We start from the raw sequence: 12,845 nt of genomic DNA on the forward strand, positions 1-12,845 counted from the left end.
TAGAGCACGAGTAAGCAAGATCTTGGTAAAGAGCTTGCCGGGGATGGAGAGAAGGGTAATGCCTCTGTGGTTGCCGCAGAGCTTGCCGGGGATGGAGAGAAGGGTAATGCCTCTGTGGTTGCCGCAGACTAGCCTGTCTCCCTTACGTTTCCAGAAGGGCAAGATGACTCCTCTGGTCCAGTCGCTGGGAAGCCTCTCTGTTTCCCACACCTCATTAAATATGTGGGTAAGCCACTTGACAATGCTTTCACCGCCTGACTTTAGCATCTCTGCAGTTATTGCACATATGCCGGGGGCTTTCTTGTTGTTGAGTTTTCCCAGGGCGGCTCTCACTTCCTCAGGTGTGACAGGGCCTGTACTGCAGACGACACTAGGGGCTGCAGTGTTAGCGGCCAATATGAAGGGGGGATCAGCCGGGGAGGTACCATGCTGCAGAAGTAGTCTGAAGTGCTCTTTCCAACGTTCAAGGCAGTTTGCTTCAGTTGTTATAAGGTTGCCATCAGAATCTTTCACCAGGGCTGTCTTGATGCGGGGGCCATTACGGGCTTGGCGCAGAAGATTGAAGACACGGCTCATGTTGTTATTAGTGGCTGCGGACTCTAGGTGATTAGCTTCTGCTTGCCATAACTTTTCCCTATCCTCGGCTAAAGCCACATTGCGCTGGCGGTTCAGTCGCTGATACTCTGTCAGGTCACCTCGGAGCCGTGCCGCACGCCGCCGCTCAATGAGGTTAAGTGTCCTTTCCGATATCCAGGGCTTTTTCGGGGGAGGTCGAAAGTGTCCGAAGACATTGTGAGCTGACCGGATCACACTTTCCTTGAAGGTCTGCCAGTCGTTCACCTTGTCAGTAGCCAGGTTGTCAAAGGTGCGGCGAATGGCGCAATTGAACTCTGTGGCGATGTTTGGATCACTGAGTAGAGAGGAGTCCAGGCGAGGTTGGGTCTTGGTGTGCTGGTTGGCTCGCAGCTTTAACTTGAGATGGGCCACCAGCAGGCGATGGTCTGTGTTGCCAAGCTGCGCTCCTCTGTACACACGGCAGTTGGTGACCACTGACTTCCAGCGTCTAGAGATGAGGATATGGTCCAGCGCTTTCCTAGTGCTGCCGTCTGGCATCGGTAAGAATGATGGTTATGTCGTGTGGAGAGGCTTGACCAACAGCCTGGTGGAGTTGGTCAAAGTAAGCATCCTTCGCATCCTCATCAGTGACATCGGTGGGAGCATAAGCAACGATTACTGTCATCTTGCCGTGTTGGTGGAGAAAGCGGGCCGACAGTAATCTGTCGCTCAGTGGTGTCCAGCTGATAAGGGACTTGCGGAGGTTCTTAGGGATGGCAAGTGCCACGCCATAAAGACCTGTCCGTCTCTCTGGGCCACTCCAGAAGTAGCAATGGTCACCTGCTGTTGTTTCACCATTGCCGTGCCATCGAACTTCACAGAGCCCTGCTAGAGAGATGTTATAGCGGCAGAGCTCTCGGGACAGCAGGGTGGCAGCTCCAGGGCGAAGGAGTGTCTGGACATTCCATGTGGCGACTCGGGTCTTACGACGAAGGTTGATCCGTACTCGTTGGTCGGGGGCAGGCCGGGGTCCGTTACCGAGTTTGGCAGTCCAGCTTCTTTCTCTGATCGGTTTCATAACAAAAGGGTTTTCTCCTGGGTAGGTTGTTAGCCCTCCGCAGGATAGTCGGTTGGTGGGGCTGCCACCTCACAGCGTACCGACACGCTGGGGTCTTTGTTTGTCTGGAACCTACAATGGAGACCGGCCCGCCTAGGGTGACCCTACCAGGAGCGAGCTCCCGACGGTATCGTTCTCCAGGGTCACTGGAACGCACAAGCTCCCTCGCCACGTCAAGGCCAGACCTGAGAGAGAGCATTAATATGTGCTAAGTATTAATAAACAGCCAGCATCTCATTAATATTAATGCTAATAATCAACCAGTTAATAGTGAGAATTGTAAACTTAAACCATGTTAAATCCACTATTGTGTAATTGTTTTAGAGTCCATACACAGTATTTAGTTACATCAGAAGTAACTGTAATTAGATTACAAGAAAAATAAGAGTAATCCCTTACTTTACTTTTTCAAAGGAAAAGTAATTTAATTACAGTAACTAATTACTTAGTAACTAGTTACACCCACCACTGAGCAAAAATCAAAATCCTGGACAAATCCCAATCGCATGTATTTTTCGTAATCTCTGTGTGAAAAGGGCTTCGGTCTCTGATGTCACTAAAACCAAGGAACACACATGCTGAACACAGCACTGTAAGTCGCTTTAGAAAAAAGTGTCTGCCAAATGTGTAAATGTAAGTATAATATCAGTGCATATAATTCAGGTCACAAGGAAAAGACAGGGAGTTATGTAGTTGTTTTTTGACCAGTCGGAAGTGCGAAAGCTAGACAGTTTCTCAGTACTTCGATTTTGGCAGAAAAGAATCGTTTTTCTCAGAAGAAGATAAAAAAGTTGTTATAACCACTCTCTCACTTTTCTCACTTTTTTAGCCTACCATACAAGCAAGAAAACATTCAAGTGAAAAGCACCTTGTAGTCACTACATGCACATTTTACATGGTTAATGTCTTTATTGAAAGCTTATGAAGTGTATGTTGTAATATACATTAGTTTGAGGGTTAAGGTTTATTGCCTGCAATGTGCACTAAAGTTTGGCATTGAAAATCTACTACATTTGTTGTTTGATATCTTCATGTTATGAATCATGCAATTGATATAGTTTTTGTCAAGCTAAATGCTTTTTGTTTGTGATATGTGTCATTCATTATGCTTTTCATAGAATCACTAGCCAGGGGATGTCAAATGTTGACTAAAAGTTTTCCTGTATTAATATCATTCAAAGAGGAAGAATTCACATTTTTACATCACTAGGGCCCTCACTGGACAATAACATCACAGTTTCTGGAGGCTGAACCTCTCATTTAATCTCTAATTTAGTCTTGAGGCTACTTAAGACTGGACGAAACCATGCAGTGAATGGAGGGAGAGTAATATTGCTGAAAATGCAGAAACAAGCCATAACTTTGTTTTATTGGTAACTCTTTGGTAGATATATTTATAATTTCTATTACATTACTACTGTTACTGCACTAAATTATCTCTGAGGGCCCCAAAGGTGCGTGGGCCCTTAGAATCAACAATAAAAACTTGATTGTCATCCAATGGGCAACCTTCCAATCTCTGTTGTGAAGCCAACAAAGTGACTTAAACTGCAATTCAACAACTGGCCGCTAGATGCTGGCTTCAATAGATAGTTAATCCCATAGACCCCCCCAAAAAACTTTACAGCAGAAAAATATGTTTACAGCCTGGTACAAAAGTGTTTTTGGTCTATATAGCTTATTTTTCCCTTCATGACAACTGTGAGCATGGTGAATTTTTTTGTAACTTATCCGTTTAAATTATATTAAGCCTTACTGTGGGTTCACCCCAGATGCGAGTTCAACGATTTGCGCGAGTAGATAACAAAGTCAATGCAAAGACGCAATCAGACGCATCATTCGCATTGCCCCACGCGAGGACGCGTCTGATTGCGTCTTTGCATTGACTTTGTTATCTACTCGGGCTATGGGCGGCTCGTTTGCCGCGAAAACACGCGCTATTCACCTCAAACGCGTCTTCGCCATAGAATGTAAAAAAAGGTGGATGATGCACGTTCGCTCTCTTCCATTGGTGAAAAGTGAAGCCGTCAGTGTCACGATACGGCGCTGACATCTTGGGTCTCGAGTCTGCACAGTAGCGATTTTGGGACCAGGAAGTAGTGAGCAGGAAGTAAAGCCGCGAAAGCAAGGCCCCGCTCTCGCAGAATGCGCATATTACAGCTGTCAATCATGATGTGACACCACCGTTTTTATAGCATTAAATAACTAACAAAAACTAAATTATTTTAAAAACAAAAACTTGAATTTACAGACAATCAAGTTGAAAATATTCAACTCGAGTGAAAAATTCGCATGACACAAAATTAAATCCCGCAAGTAATTTAGAGCGGGTAACGCGATGCCCCGTGTTTGGTGTGTACGTAGCATTATGCAGGATTCACACCAGACACGGTACAGGCGGCAAGCGTGAGTGATTTACATGTTAAGTCAATGCAAAGACAAGATTAGGCATCCTGCAGGGTGGTAGGCACGGTAGGCGTTCCACGCGAATTGAGCGTTGCCGCGGGAAACACGCGAGTTGAAAAATGTAACAATTTTCACCAATCAGGACCTTGCTGTAGTAGTGACGTGATTACAGGAAGCGAGCGGAGTCTCAACAGAGTCACAGAAGCCCCTCCCATGATGCGAATTTCCATGTCTCGAATTACTAGAATTTCACGCACTGCTTTCACGCGCAAATGAAACGAGTAAACTCAAATGTTCAAGAGTCCAACTATGCGCAAATAGCGCGTTTTTGACGTCTTTACCGCGGCTGGTGTGAATGCACCATTAAAGTTCTGCATAATTAAGGGCATGGATACTTGAGTAACAGGCGAATTGCCACTGCTGTCATTAACTTAGAGCTAAGGGGTGTGGTTTTAGCAACTTTAACAAATAGCATAGTTGAAACTGAAGTGTTTCAACCATAAAAAAGATGGACGTCGCAACGTCGCATTCCTCCATTGTAATGAATTGAAGCCAAATATGTACGACCATGGTGACTGCCATGTTACGTAAAAACATCAGTTTGGAGTCAAGGCATGTGCAGAAGGAATTGCCCGTGGAGCCAGAGGCGGAACCGCGGTATCAATCTTCCGCCCCAACGCTCGTGTGACCAATTCAACCATGCCAATCATAACGACAACACGCCCTGTTTCTATAGCATCAAATTACTTGCTAAAATGAAACTTATCATAAAAATGAACACTTGAACATATATCAGCGTAATAACAACTACTTGAAAGGACCAAAACCATCTTTCGGAAACGTTTATTGGAAGTGTAAATAATTTTTTTATTTAGAGCAGAGTCCCATTCGTTTGAATGTAGAGGGCAGGGTTTATGACTTGTACTGCAGCCAGCCACCAGAGGCTCCACTTTACAAGACTTATGAGGCACACCCGGTATCAACTGGTATGGGACTCTATGAGGTCTTATGAGCTATGCTTTTTATCTTTATTTTATTGTTTTATATTTATGATAAAGGTCACTGTTTTCACCAATTGATTAAGACTGTCTATGCAATAAAAAAATCCCATTACAACGACACTTCTAAAAAAACAAGTCTGTAAAATATACAAAACCACCTCACGTTTAGAAGTGTGTGTGTGTGTGTGTGTGTGTGTGTGTGTGTGTGTGTGTGTGTGTGTGCGTGCGTGCGTGCGTGCATGCGTGCGTGTGTTTTCCTGTTATTTAACATTGTTAAAAGAGTTGTTTAAGCATTGTATTTATTTTAAATATAAAATAGTTTATTTAATTGTAATAAAAAGAAAGAAAATGAAAACAATCAAATATTATTAAAACACGTTAATACACACATGTTAAAATGCTGTACATATGGATACATACAGGTGAGAATACATGTAAGTGCATGTGAATACATGCAGGTGGAAATGACATGTAAGTACATGTGAATACATGCAATTGGAAATGACAATGCGAGTACATGTGAATACATGCAATTGGAAATGACAATGAGAGTACATGTGAATACATGCAGGTGGAAATACATGTTAGAATACATGTGGACATTACAGGTGATGATCACACCCTTAAAATTGCCTATAGCTGTCTTTTTGTGAAGCCATAGGTGCCATGGACCCGGTGTCCCTCCATTTCCAGATTATCTTCATTATCTGTGTCACAGAGAAAGACATGGAGTGACTGATCCAATCACATTATTGTCATAAGAGTGCAAACTTGAGAAAACCCTTTTGAACAATAAATCAGATTTAAACATTGTGACATAACAAACGAAAATTCATTCTTGCTTTTTATTTATAATAATATGTTTTTCTTACATCGTACAAATTCATACGAATGAACCACCTCCTACAATATTAGTTCCTCTGAGATCAGGTTGTTGTGCTGGTTAAGGTGGTCAACCAGCATGGTCTTTCTAAAGAACCTAGTTAAAGTAGTTAAGCAAACACCCTGATGAGGGCACTAGCATACAAAACCAGTTTCTCACCTGTAGCATAAAGATGCAGGAAGTAATGATAAGAATAGCACATAGCAGAGGAAGCGGACCCACATCATCACTCACAGAGGACCGCTTTTCCGAAATCTGGCTTTGGCTCTGCATGAATGCAGTTGGGCAGTTTGGATTTTCTATAAAAGATCAAGATCAATAATTAATAACGTTGTCCAATCGCACTGACACCAATAGACATCTTTGTTTTGACAGGGCCTTGATCTGTGAGAAAACAGGAAGCCGGCAGAGTCTGAGTCTATCACTGTTTTAGGCTTCCCGTCTTTGATGATTCTTAAAGGTTGATTTTTACGCACTCTTATCATAAAAACATCTACTTTTCAAAGAAAAACATAATTCACACGTCACAAGTCAAAGTTTCCATAGGGCATTGTAAAATCAAAACATAGAGCACAAAGTGCTATTATGTCAAATGTGCTTTGCCGGGGAGGCCCCATTTCCATCGCTTGTGCATGGAGCCGACCACAACTTTTCAGTTTTATGGTTCGGCACCTCACGACATCATACTCAAACATACTCTCTGACTCCCTCTAGAGTATTTACAAAAAAATCACAGTGTAGACTCTTATTAAAAGTGCTATTACAAAATATTTTGGGATACATTTTTATGATAACATTATATTAAGTGCCATCTGCCCACATTTCATAAGTAATCGTAGTCGTTATTAAAAGCCGGTGTTTGATTTTTAATAGTTGCTGTTTTTTATATTAATCTAAAAAATAACTATACTACTAATATAAATTGCCTTTAATACGTTAAAGACTTTTTTATATTGTAAATGACTTGAAACAAGCAGTAGAAAACAAGTCAGGCAATCCCTTACCTTGTATGTAAACAACAGTGCCATTCCCAACACTTCTGAGATATGGAGGTGGGTAGAGAACCTCAACCTTACAGCGATATATGTCTGTATCTTCTCCTCTTAGTCCAAAGATGATCATATCTACTCTTCCAGAGCTTATATTGCCTCTGCATTGAACTGGCCCATCTGTAGCAAAGTACGGCTTAGACAGGTTGACGTATGCACTGCATATCCTCTGCTGGCCATGCAATCCTCTATACAGAGATACCTGCATTTCCTCTGGCCTTAATTCTGAACTAAAGAGACATTGTAGAGGGACATGTTCCGGTTTCCCTTCCACACGATAAGGCTGAGAAACATGTAAGGCTAGAAACAGATAAAAAAAGAGGATGAGATGTTTTAAGTTCAAACAATTTAAGAAATAAAATAGAAAATAAATATTTTACATTTTAAAATAAAAAGTGGTTTTCTAGATGTAGTCCCAATATTAATTAATAACAATAATATTATTTCAGTTATTTTTTTGTTAAATTAATATTGTAGTTCAGAACACTATACACTCTTCATCTGAATTAAACTGTGGATTTACTACTAAGTTTAGTAAAATTTTCCAAAATGCCTCAGAATTCCTTCCAAACACAAGGATCAAGCTTTCAGTATCTGCAAAGCTTTGAGCACTTCACCTTAGTTTATTGCAGATAAATACAATATCTGTTAAAGAATACAACCCTAAAAATTCTAATATAAAGAAAAAAAAAACAATAATAATTACAATAATAAAAAAATACACTGAAATAAACATGAAGCCCAGCAGATACTTACCAATTCCCAGTGGGATATATATAATGTTTGTGATAAGAAAGATAATCATTGTGTCATGTAAGCACACACAGTGATCCCCCGGGTCTTTTTATACTTTTTTAAACTGAGTGAGTTCTGGAAAGCTTTGTGACATCAGTAATGTGGCAGGAAACCTCAAGCCGGCTGCAAATGCCCGTAAAGTCTTCAAAAATGTGCAAGTAATGTAGCAAATTTGCACAATATGTGTAATCGAGGGGAAACTATTGAATAAGCAGATTAAGATGAGAAAAAAACAGCTCAACGCCAGTGGAACTGGAAATTCGGTTAGGGTGTGGTTTGACTTTCAGCCTATCACCAATGGTCAATAGATTATTTGGGTTTATGAATATGGGGGAAATATTAAAATCAGTTTGCACTCAATATGAAAGCATTGCACGCTCAGCACTTTCAAAATACGTTGAGGACAAACCCTTTGTGCTTTGCAATTAACATATTTTCTGCAGCTCTTTGGTGAAGTTTGACAACACATTTCTGATCATGAGAAAACAAGACAGGGTGCAATAAATGAAAAAGGCCTCTAGGGCGCACTCTTCATTCAAGAAGTCGAATGGAAGAAGAACAAAATATCAAGTTTAATCTGTTTAATATTTTTACTGGAGAAAAACACAGGAAGGATGTGGGTATATTGTGATTAATTTCACCCACAGTCATAATAAGTCTCACCTGGTTTGTAATGAAACATTAATATTAAACTTTTTTGTCTTGATTTACATTTATTTATAGTCCAATGTAATAGAATAATAAAGTTAAATTACAATTTTCTTAAATTGTATTTTTAAAGCAGTTTAATTTGGGTCTTCAAATGTAAGGACTTTTAACTTTACAATCATGTCTCATTTATTAACATTAGTTAATGCATCAATTTTAAAAAAAAACTTGTTAACAGCTTATTTTTACTGCATTTATAATTTTTTTATGATACAAAAACAATTGTTCACTGTTTGAGGTCATCAGTTAATGTTAACAGATACAGCTTAAAAAATTATTAAATTTTGACCTTTAAATAAATGTGCTAAAAGTTAATATTGCAGAAATATTGTTTATTTTGCTAGCCCATATTAACTAATTTAGGTCATTTATATAATTAAGTTTATATCATATGTTTTTATCCGCTTATTGGTTGCAAATCTTATAGTATAAATATTTCAGTAACACTTTACAATAAGGTTGCATTCGTTAGCATTAATACATGCATTAGCCAAAATGAACAAACAATGAATAATATCTTTTTTCAGCATGTATTAATTGTTGTTAATGTCAATACAGTTGTTCATGTGAGTTTATGGAGCATTATCTAATATTAACAGATTTTATAAATGTATTAGTTATGCTGAAATTAACATAACCTAAGAACTAAAATATTGTTCATTACTAGTTCATGTTAGCTAATGCATTAACTAATTAACAAATACAACAGTGCAGATTTTAACTTATACATTAGAATGTGTGTTACAGTGAAACAATGCTTCAGTTTCTGCATTTTTTTTTTTTAATTAGTTCGATGTTTTTATTAAACGCATATTTTTATTTACTCTCCAAAATGGGGGGATCAAATATAAATTGTAAAACCCCTGCTTTTCTGTTAAAGACTACCAGTTACATTGACATTTCTGACCCTGCCTTTGAAAATCCAGCTCAAGTCATTTTTGTGATTTACATAAAATCATAACGTAAAGAACATAAAAACATAATCTGAGTAAGGTCATGTCAAAGATTGAAATCAATAATTAAAATCAAACTTGAGAATTAAGTTTGAATTTCACAGATCACATATTTATTGTACCTTTTATCAAAAGCGGCTTACACGTGATAGAGCATTGAACAATTTTGTCTAAATTTAAAGAAATTGTTAAAATATTTGATAAATCACAAAATTTAAATACACTTGCTTTGAAGAAATGCAAGAACGAAAGACATTTACAGCAATGAAACACAGGTTTTCATTAAAGTCAAAGTGTGTCATAGTGTTTCAACGTAAAAAGATATCATGCAATAGCTCTTTGTGGTTTGAATAGCCAGTGCTACCCATGTGATGTCCAGCACAGATAAAGGAAAACCCAGAGCTTGCACAGATGTTATGTATTGCTACTGTACAGTATGTGAGGTCTCTGGATGCTGGTTTTATCTGCGCCTGAATCCTGCAGGTCTTGTGTTCATGTAGGTAATCTCAGGTGGCTCCTTGTTCTTGAGTTTATACTAAAATAGAAAACACATATTGGCACTTTTTTATCTTATCAAGAACACTGTAAAAAATGCAGTAGGAAGTTTGAACAACATAATTATGCAAGTCAATTCAACCTAATTTGTTAAAGCCTTTACTTGTGACAAGTTGCAATAACTTATAAAAACAAGTTGAACTAGTTTAACTTAGTTTGTTAAGATTTAAGTAACATAAAAATAATGTTGATATCATTTTTACAGTGACTATAAACATCAATTATGAATAACGTTTAAATAAACATGTGTCCATGCTGAAATTAACTGCTAGTTTATGGTTATTTAATGGCTATCCAAAGCTGTATTACTTTCCAGGAAAACTGGTTGACCTGCTGAATGGACTAGTAAACACCTGCTGAGACACTAACGTCTCATACAGCATCCAAAACTAACATACAGGAATCAACAACAATAAAAAAAATGTGTGTGTGTGTGTGTGTGCAAGCATGTAATTTTAAATACTGATACTTACTCCGAGGACAAAGGCAATGACTGTGATTACCAGGTTGTATATAATAATCACCCCACCAATGATATAAAGTGTCAGTGTTAGACAATGAAAGGGCTCTTCTGTAGGCTTCTCAGCATCTAAAATCATACAAATTATATAACAAAAAAATTAGGATAGATAAATACAACTTTATTTTTACAGTGCTTTTTCATGATGTGCATTGAAGCACCTTTACATAATGTTTTTGCACAAAAGTGTGCATAAACAAATATGTAAAATATGAAAATTGACAGAGAGCGTAAAGGTGTCAGCATTGCATTGAAATAAATCTCTCATCCCAAAATCTATGTTGCATCATATAACCTCTACTATAACTCCCCTGATGATAAATTGCATGTGTTAAATTTGTGAATTTATATGTGAATGTGATGTTGTAACTTTCCTCATACCTTTAATAAGCAGTATGGTTGTGTTCTGAACTGATCCGTTCTGAGTTTGGATTATGCAGTTATAGATTCCTGTATTGTTGGATTGAGTCTCCTTAATAATATATGAGACATTGTTGTTTTGTTTGGACATCATATACATCCCCTCTGATTTGTCACTCATGTTTTTCATGTCTGCGGAGTGCAGCTCGGTGTCTTCTTTGTGCAGACTGACAAATACGAATTCTTCATTCTTTTCCAGGTGCGGGCAGGGGATAATAGCTGTCGTGTTTTTATACACTCTTTTTATTTGCATTTTTGCAGCTGAAAGACAAGCGACACATTCTCTTCATTGCACATTTTGTCTTTAAAAAGAGAAAGATTGAGAGAGGGAATAAGAGTTTGTAGAGGATGTGGTTCACAGGGAGTCAAGCAGGCAGTTTCCTTTGGTTTGCTTGCAATTTTTTATTTTGCTAAATAAATTTAAATGTATTTATTGCTAAATAATTTAGAGATTTTTAAATATACACAAACCCATAGATGTATATGTTGCATGTCACACAAATCAACCAATAGAAATTTTTTTTAAAGCCAAATAAAGAGACAACAGAAATTCTCAAACCTTTGCTTTTGTCGAGTTTCTCATCCTTACACAATGAAGAGGATTCGGTAAGTTCTGGATGAAAAAGTATAAGGAGAACAACCATTGCTAAAATCCAGTGCTCAAGCATTTCGCCTCTGCTCTTCTGAGCACATGAAAACAGGAGAATATGACCTCAGAGCTTTCACAGACAGATGCGTGTGGGTGGAGGCTTTTACGTCACATTACAATAACTGAGCAGGTGACAATCTGACAGGAGATCAGAAATGTTCAAAGCACTGGACTATTTTTTCTCTGTACATAAAATTAAATTTTTCCTCAGATATTTTCTTTAGTTCTTCATGTAATGAAAACAAGGATTAAAAGAGGAAAATTGGCAAAACTTTATCATTCTTGCATAACCAAACTTTTTTTGGTAAAAATCAAACAAACACCCACAGACTATAGTTATTTTCCATCCTTCACGTGCGAAAACAGAGGGAGTCATACTGGGAGTGAGTCATTTTCCTAGTTGTGCCGTTTCACATCAGATAATATTTATTCAGTATTTTATTCATTACTTAAAGTGAAACTCCTCTGCCTTCCTCTGTCAGTCACATCTGTAACACATATTACCCTGCAGTGCAGTGTTGCAGAAGTAAGAGGAAGTGAACAACAGTGAGAGGAAAAACAAGGTGTTGTCGGTATTGTTGTGGTCTGTTTGCATATTGAATGGTTTTTTTGTATGTATAATCTGCACAGTAAACATGCAAGTAAAACAAACTACTTTTTACCACCAGCACACAACACTTTCGATCTGTGACTTCTATGTATGAGCAAGCAAAACAGTTTTAACTTTAAATGCAGTAAATTGATTTTCTAGATTTTATTTAATACACTCACAAAATAATCAAAATTTAACCTCTGCATCAACAACATTTTTCTGGGTTATTTTTTATCTCAATGCTGGGTAATATTGGACAAAACAGATGTTATAAATAAACCTATATGCTAGGTTGTTGTTAACCCAACCATGTGTTGAAATAACCCACCACTGCATTGAAACAACCCAGCATAGGTTTATTTATTAACCAACCATAATATTCTGTCCAATATTTACCCAGCATTTGGATAAAAATAACCCAACAGAATTTAGAGTAAATAACATTGATGTTTCTGTTGCCTGTGAGGCATGTTATGCAAATAGCTTTATAAGTACAGTTTGCTTATTTTATTGCTTACTATATTAATTAAATATACGTTTTAATTACATAGACTTGTGACATAGCTGTGCAAATCACATGCAGTAACAGATATAGCCACTAAATGGCAGAATACACATCCATGACAGACTACAACACTAGTT

The 12,845-nt window shown here is 38.0% G+C and overlaps 1 protein-coding gene across 1 annotated transcript; it reads right to left on the reverse strand.

The window, feature by feature from the left end:
- Positions 1-5,465: 5,465 nt before the first annotated feature.
- Positions 5,466-8,148, reverse strand: LOC129452253 (cytotoxic T-lymphocyte protein 4). Its single transcript, XM_055215999.2, has 4 exons — positions 7,768-8,148; positions 6,967-7,311; positions 6,122-6,261; positions 5,466-5,786 (listed from the first exon to the last, which is right to left on the reverse strand). Exons 1-4 carry the CDS (start codon positions 7,814-7,816, stop codon positions 5,703-5,705), a joined length of 618 nt encoding a protein of 205 aa, XP_055071974.2. The 5' UTR covers positions 7,817-8,148; the 3' UTR covers positions 5,466-5,702.
- Between the last annotated feature and the right edge of the window lie 4,697 nt (positions 8,149-12,845).

The sequence above is a fragment of the Misgurnus anguillicaudatus genome, chromosome 17 (genome assembly GCF_027580225.2).
Source record: "Misgurnus anguillicaudatus chromosome 17, ASM2758022v2, whole genome shotgun sequence".
NCBI classification, from domain to species: domain Eukaryota; kingdom Metazoa; phylum Chordata; class Actinopteri; order Cypriniformes; family Cobitidae; genus Misgurnus; species Misgurnus anguillicaudatus.

What these genes read in the sequence shown, in the direction of transcription:
- LOC129452253 (XM_055215999.2), bottom strand. Translation starts at nt 7,816, where the DNA reads ATGATTATCTTTCTTATCACAAACATTATATATATCCCACTGGGAATT. An exon ending in ATATATCCCACTGGGAATTG is followed by an intron (nt 7,312 to 7,767) that starts GTAAGTATCTGC and finishes ATCTGTTTCTAG; the next exon opens with CCTTACATGTTTCTCAGCCT. An exon ending in CACTGTTGTTTACATACAAG is followed by an intron (nt 6,262 to 6,966) that starts GTAAGGGATTGC and finishes GATCTTTTATAG; the next exon opens with AAAATCCAAACTGCCCAACT.